The sequence below is a fragment of the Vicia villosa genome, linkage group LG6 (genome assembly GCF_029867415.1).
Source record: "Vicia villosa cultivar HV-30 ecotype Madison, WI linkage group LG6, Vvil1.0, whole genome shotgun sequence".
Taxonomy (NCBI): Eukaryota; Viridiplantae; Streptophyta; class Magnoliopsida; order Fabales; family Fabaceae; genus Vicia; species Vicia villosa.
This window is the reverse complement of record NC_081185.1, coordinates 96,545,832-96,565,715: the sequence shown is the minus strand read 5'-3', so window position 1 is coordinate 96,565,715 and position 19,884 is coordinate 96,545,832. Positions and strand designations below refer to the sequence as shown.

Below are 19,884 nucleotides of genomic sequence, written 5' to 3'. Positions count from 1 at the left end.
AATTCAAAGTAGTATTTATGGCAGGGGAGAATTAAGTAGCTGCAGAATTAGTAACTGATAAATATGTTCGATAGTAGTGTTGTAGTACTTTAGTAGAACAACTTGGTATTAACAGTGAAGATAACTTTAGTAGGTGTAAATAATAGGTAGAAATAGTAGTTAATGTAAATGGTACCGATTAACCGAATTAGTAGATTTAAGCGGTATAATTAGTTAACCGGAATTAATTGAAAATTGTCGGAGTCGATCGTGTATATTGATAAATATTTTTGGTTGATTTGTTTTGTTATAATTATGTCGAATAAGTTGATTTGCAGGTGATACACAGTGATGAAGATTTAGCAGCTTCATCGAGTCCATGTTGGTGTGCCACTCTGATACATAACACTCGGGGGGGGGGGGGGGGGGGGGGGGGGAGATGAACGCTAGTTGTTTAGTTGTTTGGTTTTATTGTTGAATAACTATGTTGACACCAGAAGAGTAATTGTTGATGTTAAAATGGTTTTAAGTTGAAAAGATGATATGTCATCAAAGTTGATTAATGTAGTTCCACTGCTTAATGTTAATAAAGTTGATTCATGTGGTTTTAGTTCATCCGAGTACTTGTGTTATGTATCTATGATAGCATGATATTATTGTTAAGATGAATTGTAATACTCCAATTGTTTGTCGAAAAAGAATTTTATAAATTTGATTTTCTTAATAATTAGCGGGATAGAATTGGGGTGTTACAAACTGCGTATTAACAGAACCCTTGGAAGTTGGCAACAAGAAGTGAAATGGCTGAGAAATATTACGTATCTTAAATAATGGCAGAACCAAATGATCAAACTTGACTTTGCCGAAACTATGTATGAAGTGAGGCGTAATCGCAACGAATAGATTTTTGTTGTGGAGAAATAGATACAGAGTTAGTCAATAGAATTAAATCTTACATTATGGGTAGATGCCTTGCTAATAGGAAACTCTACCAAAGAGTGAATATGGATCAAAATTGAATAGAATAGGGATTGGTTGCCTGGATCTTAGAGATCGGCTATATTCACTATTTTTGGTTTAATGAGAGTATAATGCGTTTACTCCAAAAAAGTATTAATCTTATGACCTATCATTTTTTGTTCAAAATATGAGAAAATGTGCCTCAACCGTGGATAACGCAACACTTGCCTGTTTTTTGGTATGTTAGGAGACAGGCGTGTTCCCAATTAAGTGACACATACCATTGGTGCTTTTCCTATCCAATCTGCAACCAACAAAATCAGAACCGAACTAAGTTATAATCCACTCTTTTGGGATACCATAAACCAATTTGTTGTGTGTCAATGAGATATCTTATGTTGCATTTGACCATACTAAGACATGATTATTTAGGGGATGTTTAAAAATGAGTACAAAATCACACAACAAACATGATATCAAGACGAGATACAGTGAGATAGAGAAGAGAGTCTATCATACCTCAATATATGTTTTCTTCAACTGTTTTTCCATTCTCCTATCGAGGTTACATGAAGTTGGCAGTGGAGTTGCTATTATTTTGGACGTCTCCATGTCAATCCTCTTTAATAGCTATTTTTATTTAGCTTGATTGATGAATGTTACTTTATTCGTTTGATGAATTTGAAGCCCTAGAAAGTATCGAAGTTCCCCCATCATTAACATTTTGAATTTTTTACTATAAGGGACATGTCATCACCAGAGTCAGAATCTTCGTCTTTGAGCACTAGACTAAAGCTTAACAAGTTTATACAACACTGACGACATTGGCAATTTTATACACATCAGGTATGTAAACAAAATAGTCATGTCATATGTTGTATAACCCATTGCAATAACATGTGACCAAATCACATGAAAGTTTGAAATTTCCTATTTTCACACATCCGTTTCTGGTGATCGACGTTGAAATGACCAATAACCAACCCTCTCTAATTCGTGCGCCATAAAATAGAATCTTTAACGATCAAATTATACTGTTGGATTTATTACTTCTTCTCCGATTCCTTTAATGCAATTTTAAAACCTATTGTCTTCCTCATTGTAAAAATAATTTGAATCATATACAACTATTTTAAAAAAATAATGTAAGATTAAACAAATTAAAATACTTATTTTACCTCTAATTTTTTTTTTAAAAGCAAGAGTTTTTTAACTAGTAAAATATTATAGAAAGATACCAAAGCAAGTGAAATTTATTAGCCTATGCATTTATAGCAAAGGAATCATAACCATTCACCCACATTATTTTTAATCAACTAATTTTAAAAGGGTTGTAGAAGAAGAGAAAACTGAACAATAAAACATGGACAGAAAAAACTTGCATAACACACAACCAACAGACACACCTAATGCAGTGGGTTGAGTATTACTACTATAACCCCTCCATGCATGTTACAAAACATTGAGGGACCCATGAGAGATTATTATATAGTAGCTTGAGTTGAATTCTTGTATGATTTTGAGGTGAGTGAGGTGTAATTTCAATGATGAGGGGTATGAGAAGGTGGAGCTACAACCATGGGTGGTGCTGGAGGGTTGCATTGGTAACATTTTGCAAAAAGCCCAAATGTGTCAATTTGTCCAATGATGTTTGTCATACTAGCCCATCCTCCAAACCCAAATCCAACCACCAAAACCCATGCCACAATAAATGTATTAATAATATACATTGCTGTCCAGCTTGGTATGAAAAATGGAGGCTTTTCAACAGCACTCTACAAACACGTATCAGATATCAGACACTCGATACTATAGGAATACATATTTAGCAAACCAAATTAAACTGAAATTAAAATTTTGAAAAACGTCGAACGATTTACCTGTCTCGCGGAGGCTTTTCTAAAAGTGACCATAAAAGCTATTGAAGGAATGATGTAGACAGTGAAGCTAACAAGAAGAGATCCAACTGCAGAGTTAATGGGTCCAAAGAAGGGAAAAATAATGGCCAAAAACCAAATAGGTATCACCACTGGTAACCTTGCTAGTGCCCTTAAACAAATGCTTCTTGTGTCATGCATTCCAATTACTTTCTCCCATATAAAGTACAATGGAGTACAAACAAAACCAAATGTGATGAACTGCATACATTAATTAATGGAAAAAATTTAGAATAATTTTTTTTCTACATATTTAGTATTCAACTTATTTTTTATTCAATGGTTTATTATATTACCTGGTGAATGAGCATAAGGATAACAGCAGCATCACGAAAACGAGTTTTGGGGAGAAGAGAGAAAGCGTTGGAATGATTAAGAAGTTGATCACCAAACGCCCAATAAACAACTGAAGCAGAAGGAATCGTTAATGTGAACACATATAAAGTTGCAAGCAAATATATGTGCTTGAACTTTTGTGGTTTCCACATCGCGTGCATAGTCTCTCTGCATTTTTTCAATTAAATAATCGAATAATCGCAATAATCAGTCACATTGGAACTTCTATAAAAAGATAAGAAAATTTATTCTAAAACTTACACTGTAACAGCATGTCCACCAAATGTGTATAGTATATTGGTTGCTCCAGTGAAGTATAGCACTAGTTTTTTTGGACCAGTATGTGTCACATTTTCTACCTGCAAAATTCATATCTTAGTATATATAAATAGACATTATAATAAATAATATTTTGAATTTCAAAGATTTTAGAATATTATTGATTTACCTGTCCATGAACCATAGCTGCTATAGTGAGATACCAAGCAGTGTAAGTTGTCATTCCAACTCCAAGAAAAGACCAAATACGATAATTTTGGAAGGATGGTATGAACACAGTTGTTGCACAACATGCTCCAAATATATAAGTCCAAGTTCTTTTGTCCAAGTTGTCACTTACGTAGTAGATGTTGCTGTGTAGAAAATGTGTTTTAACATATTTTAAATTTGAGATTACAATAATATGATTGTTTTGTTTAAATAGAGATGGATTAAAGTTTAGTGGACTTGTTTAATAAACACTATATCAATAAAGTAAACAATAAAATAATTATATATATATTACTATTTAGAGTAATATTTATAACACTCTCTCTCAAATTGGTGAATAGACATCAATTATTTAAATTTTATAAGTAAATAATTGATCTCTTCCGTTGATAAACCATTTGTTAATGTATTGGTCACATTTGATGTTTATAAGATATATAGACAAAAATTATCTATCTATTATCCAACTTTTCTTTGATGAAATGCCAGATAATTTCAATGTGTTTTTTACTTGTCATGTTGTACAAGATTATGTACAATATTGATGATTAATTTATTGTCATAAAAAAATCTACATATAGACTTTACACGATAGAAATTTTCTAACATTAATTCATCAACCATCGTTTACAAATTAAAAATCCTAGTGTCATGACACTAAATTCTACTTTAGTGTATGATCGAACAACTACACTTTACTTCATTCTCCACTGAAAATTAAGATTTTCAGATATATATGCTAAAGCAAGACTCTTAAAATTGAGAATTTTTATAGCATATAAAAGTATTTTAATATAATTTAAAGTTGTGATTACAATATTAGGATTAACTTGTTTAAGGGTCTATATGGTAAAAAATAATGGTTGGCTAACAAGCTAGCTAATAGTTCATAGTTGATGGTTGATGGCTGATAATAGATAACTTATAACTTATAACTTATGGTTGAAGGTTGAGACTGATAGTTGATAAACTAATTAAAGTGTTTGTTAAAATTAAAGGTTCAACTAACTTATAAATGTAAAATGACATAAAAGTATTTAATACATAATTATTTCACTTTAATTAAAATAAATTATAAGGATAAAGTGGATTTTTTGTTAAAATAACAAAGATAAAAAAGAAAAAAAATGATAAGTTATAAAATATAAGCTAAAATGCTATTTGAAATAGCGTCTGAAAAATAAATTATAAATTAGCAAAATAAGTTATAAACTTGTGATAAAAAGATTGTTATCAAATATATCTGTGAGATATATGATCGAACTCTAGTATGGTCGAACGGTAGCTTCTTGGTTCGACAAGATTAAGCATGAAGTCGAAGGTTGTTCACATACTTGTGTCGAAAATGCTAGGGTTGTCAGGGGCGGATCTACGTGAAGGCTGGGTGTGGCCCACACCAGTTTTTTTTTGTTGATATATATATATATATATATATATATATATATATATATATATATATATATATATATATATATATATATATATATATATTAAAAGAAATAAAATATCACCAAATTCAATTAATTTTTCTCACTCTTAATATTTTCTTCTCTTACTTTTTTCTATTGATTTAAAAGTCAGATCGATAATCAAATCTATGAGGTTATTGAGTTACTGGTTTATTGGTCGAATTATTGATTCACTAGTCTAACTACATAATAAAACCGAATTAATGCAAAATCCAACAAAATAAGTTTACTTCTATAGTCGTTATTGCATAATCACTAGTCTAACTGCATAATAAAATTCGATTAAGTGCATAGTCATTCCATATAACAAAATAATCCAAAATCCAAATTCAAATAAATTTTAAATAAAGTCTAATTGTAACATAAATTTAATAATAAAAGAACACTATCTAATAAATTTAATTATAAAGAAAAGTTGTTTCAAATAAATTTTAAACAAAATTTACTTATATTTTAATAACTTACCCGATCCAAGAATCAGACCAAATTGGTGACCTACCCGGCTCCCATTTCAATAGGTTTGATCGGTTGATTCAATTCAATCTTTAAAACACTACTTTTCTCTTTCTCAAAATATATATCTTCTTTTTCTCTTCCTCTCAAACCTCACCATTTTTCATGCTTGCCTGTTCCTTTCATATTTGTCAATCCAATAATCCTTCATCTTTTTCTCCAATTTTCTCACTTAGCCTAGCTGCATTTATTTATGGGTGGTTGAAAATTAAAGGCAAAGTGAGCATTTAAATTTTCCCTAATTATTTTTATTGTAAATGTAATTTATTAAACAATATTATTTCTTATTTTCAATATATTTTAGTCTATATTTTTATTCTTGTTTAGCCACATCAGTATGTCATGTCTAGATCCGCCCCTGAGGGTTGTTAGCATGTTAAATTAGGTTTAGTTTTTAAATCCTAATTTGTTAAGTTAGCTTGTTTATTAAATTGGCTTGTGTAATGGACCTTGTGGAAAAAGCCCATTAGTTAGTATGTTAGGTTTTATTATAAGTAGCATACTAGTCTCTCATCATTGTACACGTCAAATCCTAATTTAGGGTGAGAGAGGTTATTTGTTACTCTTGTAAACTTGTAATCTTGTTTTCTAAGAGAAAGTAATAGAATAGCAGTTATAACCAATTCTTGTGTTCTTCTTCTTTCTTATTCTTTATTCATCCCTTGTTTTATATTTTGTTCTTGGCATTGAATTCACAACAAATTGGTGCCGTGAGCGTGGATAAGATGCCTTCAACAAAGTATGAGATTGAAAAGTTCACTGGAGTGAATGATTTCGGTCTGTGGCGCTTGAAGATGAAAGCCCTACTGGTTCAGCAGGGTTTCTTGGAAGCGTTGAAGGGAGAGGCAGCCGTGAATGCTGAATTAACGGCGACGAAGAAGACGACTATGATCGAGAAAGCACACTGCGCAATTTTGTTGAGCCTTGGTGATAAGGTTCTCCGGTAGGTATTAAAGGAGACGACGGCATCAGGGTTATGGGTGAAACTTGAAAGTTTGTACATGACCAAATCGCTGGTAAATCGACTCTACCTGAAGCAAGCTTTGTATTCATTCAAGATGATTGAAGACAAAGTGTTGGCTGAGCAGTTGGATATGTTCAACAAGCTGATTCTTGATCTAGAAAATATTGATGTGAAGATCGATGATGAAGATCAAGCGTTGTTACTATTGTGCGCGTTGCCTCGATCACATGCTGACTTCAAAAGAACTCTCCTGTATGGAAGGGAGTCCCTGACCTTTGAAGAAGTTCAATCAGCCCTGTATTATAAGGACTTGAACGAACGAAAGGAGCATAAATCTTCAACTATTGGTGAAGGTTTGGCCGTTAAAGGAAAATTCTTGCAAAAGGATGGTAAGTTCGACAAGAAGAAGGGCAAAAGTCAGTCGAAGTCTTACAGTGGCGAAGCATCTGGCATTCGATGCTATCATTGTAAGAAGAAGGGTCACACAAGAAAGGTGTGCCCCGAACGCCTGAAAGATCATGTAGGTAAGGATAATGGCAATGCAGCCATTGTTCAAGATGATTGTGAATCATCTGATGTCCTTGTGGTTTCGAGCAGTGACTCTAGGAAGGAGTGGATTATGGATTCAGGTTGCACTTGACACATGACTCCAAACAAAGACTTGAAGAGAAATCTACTTTCTCTTGGTGAATTCGACAAGAAAGGATATGTTTTCCAAGGAAAGAAAAGTATCCTAAGAGTCATGAAGGGGTCGAAGGAAGTCTTGAGAGGCGTGAAGAAACAAGGCTTGTATACCCTTGAGGCTGAAGTTGTAAGTGGTTTGAAAAATGTTGCATCCACGAAACCTTTGTCGAAGGCATAAATTTGGCACATGAGATTGGCCATGTTAGTGAAAGGGGTCTAGTCGAATTAGGGAAACAAAATCTGCTTGGTGGAGACAAAGTCGAAAAGCTGAAGTTTTGTGAACCCTGTGTACTTGGAAAATCTTACAGAGTGAAGTTCAACAAAGGCAAACAAAGAACACATGGATCCCTTGATTACATCCATGCTGATCTTTGGGGGCCTACAAGGTGTCTATCACATTCAGGAGCAAGATGTTTTCTATCCATAGTTGATGATTATTCAAGGAAGTTATGGGTGTTCATCCAGAAGACTAAGGATGAAACTTTTGAGAATTTCAAAAGTTGGAAGACTCTGGTCGAAAATTAGACTGGCAGGAAGGTCTAGAGGTTGAGAACCGATAATGGCCTTGAATTTTGCAATGAGGCGTTCGACAATTTTTGTGCTACCTCTGGTATTGCAAGGCATAGAACTATTACAAGTACTCCATAGAAAAATGGTTTGGCTGAAAGGTTTAATCGAACTATTTTGGAGAGAGTCAGATGCATGTTGACTAGTGTTGGATTAAAGAAGGTGTTTTGGGCTGAGGCTGTTTCGATAGCAAAATATCTGATAAACAAATGTCCTTCGACAACGTTAGATATGAAGACACTTGAAGAAGTTTCGTCGAGACATCCACCAGATCTCGACAAACTGAGAGTATTTGGCTGTGTAGCCTATGCTCACATTAGGCAAGAGAAGGTCGAACCTAGAGCTTTTAAATGCATGTTCATGGGATACCCTGAAGGAGTCAAAGCTTATAGGCTATGGTGCCTAGAGCCAGGTCACAGGAGGTGTATCACCAGTCGAAATGTAGTTTTCTATGAAGCTGAGATGGCTTTCAAGAAAACTGGTGATGATGATGGTCGAAGTGTAGAAGAGCTGGAACAGGTAGAGATTCCTGTTGAGGTGGAGCAAGTTGATGCTGAATTGCATATTCCAGATGAAATCGAAGAAGCAGAAGATGCTGAGGAAGTTGAGGAAACTGTCGATGACTACCTATTGTCGAGAGATAGATCGAGAAGAGTCATCAAGCCACCTCAGAGAATTGGGTATGCAAATCTTATAGCTTATGCCTTAATATCTGCAAGTGAGGTTCTAGACGAAGAACCTAGAGACTATAAGGAAGTTATGAGGAGTCGAAATAAGACTGAATCGCTGAGGGCCATGAATGATGAGATGAAATCTCTTCATGATAACCACACTTGGGAACTGATCAAGAAACCTGTTGGGGCAAGGTTAGTCAGCTGTAAATGGATTTTCAAAGTTAAGGAAGGAATTGAAGGAGTGACGTCGAAAATATACAAGGCAAGGTTAGTTGCAAGGAGTTTCACTCAGAAAGAAGGTGTCGACTTCAATGATGTGTTTTCTCCTGTTGTGAAGCATAGGTCCATTCTAATGTTAATTGCCATGGTGGCACAGTTCGACCTAGAACTGGAACAGATGGATGTGAAGACTGCGTTCTTGTATGGTGGTCTAGATGAAACGATCCTGATGAGACAACCTGAAAGGTATGTCGAAAAGGGGAAGGAAGATTATGTGTGCAAACTAAAGAGATCTTTATATGGGCTGAAACGATTTCCTCGACAGTGGAATAGGAGATTCGACAAGTTCATGGCACGCATAAGTTTCATTAGAAGTCAGTTCGACCACTGTGTTTACTTCAAATTTCGACCTGGTAATTCATTTGTTATTTTGTTGCTTTATGTGGATGATATTTTCATAGCAAGCAACAACGTCAAAGATGTAAAGAGGGTGAAGGATGAACTCAACAAGGAGTTCGATATGAAGGATCTCGGAGCTGCTTCCAGGATTCTTGGAATTGACATTCGAAGAGATAGAAAGAAGTCGAAGTTATGCTTATCTCAAGAGGCATATCTACGAAAGATTCTCGAAAGGTTTGGTATATCAAATTCGAAGCCAATTGTGACTCCGAAAAACCCTCAATTCAAGCTGAATATTAATCAGTGTCCTAGTACTGATGTCGAAAGAGCCTATATGAACAACATCCCATATTATAATATAGTTGGTTCTTTGATGTATGATATGGTATGTACTAGACCCGACATAGCATATGCAGTAAGTCTTGTAAGCAGGTACATGGCGAATCCTGGAAAGGTTCACTGGAAGGCATTGAAGTGGAATTTAAGGTACATAAATGGGTCTTTGAACAGGATCCTAATTTATGGTGGAGCCTTGGGTGAAGATAGTAAAGCAGTAATCAAAGGATATGTCGATTCTAATTATGCAGGTGTTTACGGTGATTTCCGGTAAACAACCGCTAGTCTTCCAAACTATAATAAATATGATTTGGTTACTTGCAGGATCGACTAGATTGATCCTAGGACACATAGTCAAGAAGATTGTTATCAATGTTTGTTCGAACCATATTCATTATTTGTCTTCTTCAATAAGCGTTGTTCGATTAACAGGGCAAATAGTCTTGACAATCACTTTGTTACATATGAATGTGACTCCAACGAAGTGACATGACATAAAAATTAAAAGGACAATTGAAATGTAAAGAATCTTAAACTGTAGAAATATAAAAGACTTTGAAAGTAAATAACATGAAAGTAATTTGAAAGTAAATGACGTTAAAGTAAAGATGCAGAAGCGTAAATGGCAAGAAGTAAACGAAATGCAGTAATTCTGAAAGATAAAAACGAAAAGATAATACACATGTATTAAAATGGTGGTGTCATACGTACATTTTCTCAGCGAACTCTTTCTCTTAACGCTTGATACTTGAGTAAATATGTGAGTGATTTGTACAAAATGAACACACAGAATCCTAACACTAAGACTCCTATTTATACTAGTTTCGACCTTAACGGTCCTACACTAATTTGCTGCCACGTTTCTCATCAGAACTTCCAGCGAAGCCATCTGTTGTTGAACGGTTACGAAACCGTCTTCGAATTTCAAATCTTCCCGCCTGAGTCCATCTTCGACGCGTGGCAGTGTATTAAACAAACACTACTAAAAAACACGCTAAGTAGTAATACTTGAATACATATTCTATGAATTTTGTCTAAGTCCCGAAGACATATTCTTTCATTAATCTTCCAACGTTCACTTATCTTCATCGAACTTAGAAGTCTTTATTTTTCGAAGTATGACCATCAGTAGCCATTCTTTTACTTTTTAAAGGATGGCCATCAGTAGCCATCTTTCCTTCGATTCTCAACTCCTTCGAAGGATAAACAACATAAAACGAAATCTTCAGCTAACAGCAGGTTGTATGGATTCTAGAAAGTCTATTTCTGGATATGTTTTCACCATGTTTGGCACAACAATTAGTTGGAAAGCAACACTTCAGAAGGTTGTTACTCTATCAACCACTGAAACGGAGTATATTGTCCTAACTGAAGCTGTGAAAGAAGCATTGTGGCTTGAAGGTTTTGCTAAGAAGCTTAAACTTCAAGGAAAAGGTATCACTGTTAAATGTCATAGTCAAAGTGCAATACACCTGTCGAAGAACTCAGCCTATCATGAGCGAACTAAGCACATTAATGTGGGGCTGCATTTCGTCAAAGGAGTAATCGAGCGTGGAGAAGTCCAAGTGCTAAAGGTTTTGACTGAGGACAATGGTGCTGATATGATCACAAAGACATTGCCAAGTTGCAAGTTTTCCCACTGTATGCAGTTGATAAAGCTGCACGAAGAAAGCTAGTTTGTTCCCTTGAAGTTGTAGAGTTAGGTCCAAGGTGGAGATTTGTGAGATATTGGATCAAACTCTAGTATGGTCGAAGGGTAGCTTCTTGGTTCTATAAGATTAAGCTTGAAATTGAAGGTTGTTCACATGCTTGTGTCGAATATGCTAGGGTTATTAGCATGTTAAATTAGGTTTAGTGTTTAAACCCTAATTTGTTAAGTTAGCTTGTTTATTAAGTTGCCTTGTGTAATGAGCCTTGTGGAAAAAGCCCATTAGTTAGTATGTTAGGTTTTATTATAAATAGCATACTAGTCTCTCATCATTGTACACATCAAATCCTAATTTAGGGTGAGAGAGGTTATTTGTTATTCTTGTAAACTTGTAATCTTGTTTTCTAAGAGAAACTAAAAGAATAACAGTTATAACCAATTCTTGTGTTCTTCTTCTTCCTTATTCTTTATTCATCCCTTGTTTTATATTTTGTTCTTGACATTGAATTCACAACCATATCTAAATTATCGTATCAACATATAAACTATATAAAGTATAAATTTTAATATATGTCTTACAAAAAAAAAGTCTAAATATATACTATATTTATTTTTTATTATGAGTTGTTTTATTGATTTCTCAAATATTAAAGAAATGTGGTTATATTGTTGTTGAATGAAAAGGAAGAGCTAACCTTGCACAAGCTATAAGCTGAATCACAGATCCAAATACAAGGTAAGTGCAATTGAAAGCTAGCCCCAATGCTTTCCAAAATGGACCCAGCAATCCATCAAGAATTTCAAACCACTGAAAATCATTAAAATAAGTTTCAATTAACTCATAATTGATTTTCGAATTAGAATAAACTTTAATGAGTGTATATGTTAGTTTGATTTTTTAGAGTAAAAAAAATATAGAATTGATTTTGAAGTGTTTTATTCTTTTAAAATAAAATCCATTATACTTGTAATTTTTAAATGTAAAAATAATTATTATATTAAAATTTAATATCATAATCAATTTTTTCATCGGAAACAAATATTTACTTAGACGTCTTTTCTAAAAAAAAAATATGAAGTTTTAATAATAGTAATAATAATAATAATAATAATAATAATAATAATAATAATAATAATAATAATAATAATAAGTTCCGTGAATATTCCTTATTGAATTGTCAATTTAGTATTATTTATTCCACCCAAATGTGGCATATAAAGGGTTGAACTTTATTCTATGGCAAATTAATTCGATTCCGTTTCTGCTTTATTTTATACTTCAAGAATATTATGAACTCTAGAAAATTCTAATCTTTTATATATTTTTCTTTAAAATATTTCTTTTGGCTTTACATTCTAATTTTGTGAGAATTTTTAAGGGAAATGAACTTTTTTTTAATAAAAATATTTGTTATTCTTTGCACATGTAACACAATACTTTTTATAAAAAGAACTTGGCGATTTCCAAGTAAAAGAATTGATAAAAACTAAATAAAACTTAACAACCTTTCTTTATATATGTGTTGTCTTTTGGTGCACTTAATTAGAGTTATAAAAATGGTTTCAACCCATCGCCCTGAGTCACAAGTCTTATATTTTAGCATAGATTGGATCTTAAAAATTACAATTATATATTTTTAGTACAGCCTATGTGATCCACAAGTCTTATATTTTAGTGTAGATTGGATCTTAAGAAATTGTACAACCATATGTTTTTAATCAAGTCCACTAGATATACATGAATGTTGATCTGATAAATAATTTAAAAATTATTTAATTAAGTTTATAATTACTTTCTATTTAAATTATATAATTTTTGTCTATTAGAAATTGAGTCGGATTCATTTTTAATAGCCAATTAAGTAATCGGATCCATCCATTTTAGTTCATATACGTTTTGGTCCACTAAATCAAAATGGACTGGACCGAACTGATACATCTGAAAGCTCTATACTTAATAGAACTGTTTAATATGTTGTCTATGGTGTATTTGTTTTGACTGTTAGTTTGAGAGAATAAATCTTAACGGAATGACATGCAATATGTTTCTTTTAGCGTTGGATTTTATGGATTAGCCGTGGATTTCAACTTTTAGGTGCTGTGATTAACACGCATATAGAAGCTACTAGTATTTTTTTTTTAGGTTTTTAAGAAACATGTTCGCTTGCTGAAACGTCAAATCAAATACCTTCTCCGATTTATAATGATTGTAGTTTTAGCAAATAAAATTTGTTTTAAAATAAATGTCATTCTCACTTTTCAATGTCGCAATAATTTCTATTTTTCCGATTCTATCCTTCAATTATTATTCTTTACACTACTTTTAATATATTTATAAGTTAGGGGTGGCAAAACCGGTCCGACCCGTGGGGAAAGCCCGTTTTACCCGCACTTTTCGCAGGGCGGAACAAAGTTTTAGGTCCGCTCTTTTTACTGTGTCGGTTCCGCCCGTCCCGTTTTTTTGCGGGCATGAGCTTTTTTATACAATTTTACTATTTTTAGGTCTAAAAAGTTCAATGCCCGCGGACCTTTCCCGTCCTCAATTTTTTGCGGAGCGGGGCAAAATTTTAGATCTGCACTCAAATATGTCCGCCCGCCTCTTTTTTCGCGGGCTTTTGTGGGGCGGACTTAAACGGGACAGACATGTCCGTTTGCCACCCCTAATTATTAAATTTATGTGAAAAACTTTAAATGACATTCATTTAGAAACGGCGGAGGGAGACTAATAGAAAAAAAATTATTCTATGAAATATGATATGCAAAAAGGCCCTTTTTAAGAAAGAGATTAGAAAGTGGAAATGAGTGGTGGTGGAAAGAAAACAAAAACAAACATACTTGAATGACATGGTTCTTGAATTTAACATTTTCCTTTTCTTTTCTTGTTCGATACTCCATATAGAGAACACTGATAAGATAAGCAGTCCAGCTTCCAAGAATTCCATAAAATATTTGAAGCAAGATCCCAGATAGCATCCCAAGTTGAGAGAATGAATATGGCAATGTCAACAACACTTGAGCCACCTAAAAAAAATCATCAAAATTAGTTTAATGAAGATTTAGAGCAGAGCAAAAAAAAAATGTTGATTTTTTTATGAAATGATTTATACTTGATTTGAAGTACATGTGAACCATGCATCATAAACAGAACCACCATCCCAAAGTAAATCTTTGACACTGAATGAACTATTTTGTTCTTTCTCTCCTTCTTGTTGATTTGTCTCATTGAAACCGCTACTAGCTACTGCTTCATCTGCATGTTTCCGAGACACCATTATTTCTTTCTTTTCTCACAAAACGGCGAGAAGCCGCAAAGCAGGAAAAGAAACTAGACTGAACTTTCTTTTCTTTTGTTCTGAAAAAACGGAACTATATTACTATATATAGATATAGAAGTGTAAAACACTATTTTTGTTCATGTACTTTAAAATAGAATAATGAACGTGGATAATTTATTTAATTAATATTGAAAAAGTTGAAAGTAAAGTTAGCATAAAGATGAATTGAAGCAACGAAGGGTATATTACTATGGTGATTAGTGCTTGTCTATATGGTGTTGGAAGGGATGAATATAGAATTTTTTGTTGCTTTTTGGGTTTTGGCTTTGGAATTATTTGGAGAGAGATGGGTGTGGTTAGTGGTGATGTGAGTGATTATACTTTGTTGAAAGAATAAAATCTGTTTCCCTATCATATGGGGCGTTGATTGTTCAGGTGTAGATTTGGAGTTCCTCCAATCAAATTAGAGGTTTCCTTCTAATTTAAAAATAAATTTAAATTTTGAAAGAATTAGAATTATAAAAATTAAAAATGACACATTAAAAATATAATTATAATTATTTGGATTTTCATCAATCTTTTTTTTAATGTATTGAGTTTTTATCATAATTTTTTTATTTATTAAATTTTTTTATAATATTATTTTATATTTATTGATATTAATGTAAAAAAAAATAGAGTTTTTTAAAATTTAAAGACACTTCAAAATTTGGGACCTCGGCTTTTGTAGATTAAAGATTTATTTGTTATAGAATTTAAAATTTAAATAAAAAATATTAAATTATGTGAATAAATTAGAAGAGATTTTTTACTATCTCATTTAAATGTGTGTGTGGTGTATGGTCTAGCGGTGAAATATTTGGGTAGAGCGTGTGTTAACTATTTAGAAGGAACCGATTATTTAGTCCAACAAATTAAATGTCAACATGATTTAATGAATGATGTGTCAAACTAATTTAGGATGCCTCTTAATGAAGAAAGAGGAACCCATTTCATAACTTCGTGTTATTATGGTAACTATTTTTTTTTTTTTAGAAAAAGCAAAATGAATTAAAGGAATAACCAAGCACAAGCAGTGCACCAGGTTATTCAGAAAATGATACAAAATCCTGTCTCTGTCACAATATATTACAGATCCCCCACCAACTAAAACACCTTAACAGACTTACTCTTATTCACCACCAACACTTTTACAAAGGGGATAACAGAAATTTAAACTACAAAAACAGATTATGATCAAAACTTCAATCAGCCGCAGACAAAACATGAAAATGCAGACAACTTTTTATGCTTTGATTGAATTCCAGAATTGCGACTAAGCCACCATAACATAAACTCCACGCCCTATGCTGTTTTTTAAATTCCAGACAGGCTGATGATTATAAATTCCAAATCACACAGACCAGAAATAATGGAGACGTGATTGGAGCATAAAGACCGTAGCCAGAACTCAGATGAATCTCACTTCCAAAAACCAGTGCAGCTCAGCCTCATCATCAAATCAGTACTATTTCCGCACCCGCCCAAGAACTCTCAATGGATTCAGATGCCACTGCTGCGCATTGCATCGGAGCTCTATATACTTGTTGCTTAACCACAACCATGGTGTTCTTTGGACTCCTTCAAACATTTGTTCCACTGTTGTTTCCTTATTCTTGAAGATTAATGAATTTCTTGCTTTCCACATACTCCATATGCAGGCGAACCATATTGCTCTTAATCTTAGCACTGTATTTCTTTCATTGCCGGCGAGCGTACTAAATTGATCAAAATGCTCCCAACCGTCATTTGGCAGCACCGATACCAATCCAAGCCACCTAAGAACGCGATACCATAAACCTGCATAAAAAGAACACTCAAAGAAAAGGTGAGTTCCCGTTTTAGCCGTGTCACACCCTCCCGTACACCTGTTAATATTCTGGGCTATTACACCTCTTTTAACTAAGTTTTCCTTGGTTGGCAGCCTGTTTTGAAATAGCCGCCATGCTAAATACAAAACCTTTGACGGGACCGGCTTGACCCAAATCTTGGACCACTCCTTTGAAGTTTCAGTTCTGTTTTCCGCTCGCCGAGCCTTATAATTCTCCTTGACTGAATATTCCTCGGAGTTTTCACTTACCCCTATATCTAATTTGCAAATGTCCCTCCACCATAATGAGCTATTTTTGTCACTCGATCTAACTATACCCCCGGTGTCACCATAACGATCTTCCAGTGCTTTAATCCAAAGCCCACTTCTTTCCTTTCTAATTTTCCATATCCATTTGCCTAGTAACGAAGAGTTAAAATCTCTTAGGTTCTTTAATCCCACCCCACCCTCTTCTATAGGTCTACATATATTATCCCATTTGATCCAGTTAATTTTCTTCTCATCCTCACCTCCCCCCCACAAATTTTTTTTAAAAATTGATTCAAGTTTGGAAATGATACCTGAAGGAGCTTTGAAAAAAGATAAGAAGTAGACGGGAATTGCGGACAAGACAGATTTCAACAAAACCACTCTACCTCCAAAAGACAACTGTTTGTGTTTCCACATTGTTAATCTAGATCTTACAACCTCCAACACAGGCTGCCACGTCTTCAAAGATCTTGGGTTGGCACCTATAGGAATTCCAAGGTATTTGAATGGAATGCAGCCAACCTTACAATTCAGCCTTCTCGCAGCATCTTGAAGCCAGCACTGACAAACATTAACTCCGATAAGACAACTTTTCTTGAAATTAACTTTCAGGCCTGATATCATTTCAAATAGCATGAGATTTGCCTTTATACTCCTTATGTTTCTCCATTTCTTTTCACCAAAGATTTTTGTGTCATCTGCATATTGAAGATGGGAGAAACTTTCCTTTCCATTTTCAAATTTATATCCAGAAAATTTTTCCAGTTCAACTGCCCTTTTCATGAGACTGTTAAAACCTTCTGCCACTAGTAAAAATAGGAAAGGGGACAGAGGATCCCCTTGCCTTAAACCCCTACCTACCTTGAATTCGTTGGTAGGGCTGCCATTCACTAGGACTGAAACCGAAGCTGTTTTTAGACATTCCGAAATCCATCTCCGCCATTTCTCATGCAATCCCATCTTAATCATCACTTCATCTAAAAATTTCCAATCCACTGTATCGTATGCCTTTTCGAAATCCACCTTAAACAGCACCACTTCTTTTTTCTTCCGCTTTGCCTCATCCACTATCTCATTTGCGATTAAAATGCCATCCGTAATCTGTCTCCCCGATAAGAATGCTGTTTGTGTGTCTGAAATAATTGAGCCCATCACCTTTCTCAGCCTGTTTGCAAGTATCTTAGAAATCACCTTATATATGCATCCAATCAACGAAATTGAAATTACCTTATGGTAACTATTTTAATTTCAACATTCCGCCTAACCTCCTAATTTAACATTAATTAGCTTTATTTGTTTTTATTTATTCTTGATATATTTTTTCAATTTTCTCAAGTAGTTTAATACGGTGGCTTCTAGGGTAAGAGTTCATTTAAGTTCCTCACCCATGTACCATTTAATTAAACCCTTAGATTAAATAAGTCTATGAAATATCTTTATGCCTTAGTGTATTGAATAATTCTCTTCACTTTCTATTTCAAATTATCTCTCTTCAATAACAAACTTGACCCTCTCTCATCCGTAAAAAAAAACTTTAACTGTAACCTCTATAAAAAAGGCAACAAATTCTGCTCAACAAAGAATTCAATAAAAAAAATGAATTTGCACACTCCTGAAACTATTAGAGTACAAAAATTTTACATAACAAATATATGTGTTGAAGCTATTTCTGATGATCTTCTGGACAACAATCCTTAATCAATCAAAATACTAAATTTGCACACTTAAGAAACTATTAGAGTACAAAATTTTTACATAACAAATAAATGTATTGTTATCATCAAAACTTAAAGATTGAATGTAGAACTAAATCGTGCTCTAACACACTTGATCAAAGTCAGGGATCAGGATGTGATGCAGTGGCAACATTCCCAAATTGCTCGTGGATGCTTAGAAGGATCCTGAAAGTTAGGGTTAAGTGCTCCAAACAACATATTGGGAGGCTGTTGTGCAGAGGGACAAGTTTGTTACTTCAAGCATGTACAAGGACTTGAGAGGTGATTCAGAGCATATGGAATGGAAGAAGCTGTTTTTCTCTAACTATGCATGGCCACGAGCAGTCTTTATTCTGTGGCTTGCACTCATGGGGAGACTTGAAACAAAAGACCGGTTGATTCGATATGGCATCAATATGGATGCTAGTTGTATTTTTTGTTCTGAGGATGAAACAATGGAGCATTTACTTTTTGGCTGCAGCAAAACAAGAAAAGTGTGGAAAAGCATTCTTTCTTGGGCTGGTTATAGCAGGATCCCCCCCACTTGGACTAATGAAAGTGCGTGGTTCATCACTGAAATAAGGAAGAAAGGATGGAGAAGATGCATCCTCAAAGTTGCCAGTGCATAAACAGTCTATGCTGTTTAGAGAATGCGCAATGACTTCATATTCAACCAACACATACCGGATGACACAATAAAAAATACGATAAAGGAAAATAGTGTTGAGATGTATAGGATATAAGATGATTTCCACTCACATCAATAGAGAGTCTCTATGTATTGAGTAGATTTGAGTAGCTTGTTAGGATTCTTGTTTCCTGGATCCTGGAGGATCGGATTGTGCGTCTTTATTTTTGGATTAATAAAAGTTATCTATTGCTCCAAAAAAAATCAGAGATCTTTAGGTTATGAACCATCAAAGGTTTACTTCTTCATACTTTGATCTTTAGAGTTAACTTCTTCATAATCTACAACTGTAAGCATCTTCATGAAGCTCACCCAATGGACCAGGGTTCATAAAGAACAGTAGTACCAGAAAAATACTCCCTGAAGCTCACACAATGGACTAGGGTTCTTGCTCTGATACCAATTGAAATTTCTCTAGTACAGACATAACATGTTCATACTGATATCTTAATAACAGAACTATTGTCTAGATAGATGTTCCGACATATGTTATGACATCCTGAATGGAAATTTAAAACTATGTGACTATGCAAAAAATAAATACGCAGAAACAAAACTAACACACAGAGTTGACCCAGTTCGCTGCAACATCACCTACTCTGGGGGATACCAAGCCAAGAATGAAGTCCACTACAATATTAGTTCAAAGCCTAAACAAGTCTCATGCTTACAACTTTCCATTCTAATCACTACCATGTGCAACCTCAACCTAAGAACCTCCTAAATATGAGAAATTCCATCTCACTTCCAATCACCACAGTGATGTATAACAGTCCCAATTACTATATCAACGACCTTTCAACTAGCTGGTGATCACACTTCAAATAAACAAGTCACAACCTAGTGACAAGGGAATACTACACTTTCAATAAAATATACTTAGTCTTGCTTCACAACGTCAACTAAGAACAAA

General features: G+C 34.0%; 1 protein-coding gene across 2 annotated transcripts; it reads right to left on the bottom strand.

Moving 5' to 3' along the window:
* Positions 1 to 886: 886 nt before the first annotated feature.
* On the bottom strand, positions 887 to 14,830 carry LOC131609368 (auxin transporter-like protein 2). 2 transcript variants are annotated; one of them, XR_009286121.1, is made up of 10 exons: positions 14,699 to 14,830; positions 14,282 to 14,526; positions 14,010 to 14,195; positions 11,870 to 11,982; positions 3,661 to 3,844; positions 3,474 to 3,571; positions 3,173 to 3,380; positions 2,820 to 3,077; positions 1,459 to 2,714; positions 887 to 1,243 (listed from the first exon to the last, which is right to left on the bottom strand). XR_009286121.1 is itself a non-coding variant. In XM_058881056.1 (9 exons), exons 2-9 carry the CDS (start codon positions 14,444 to 14,446, stop codon positions 2,481 to 2,483), a joined length of 1,446 nt encoding a protein of 481 aa, XP_058737039.1. In that variant the 5' UTR covers positions 14,447 to 14,526; positions 14,699 to 14,830; the 3' UTR covers positions 1,442 to 2,480. The 2 variants fall into 2 exon arrangements, 1 of the variants encoding a protein (XP_058737039.1); XM_058881056.1 differs by lacking the exon at positions 887 to 1,243 and having other exon boundaries at positions 1,442 to 2,714.
* Positions 14,831 to 19,884: the final 5,054 nt, after the last annotated feature.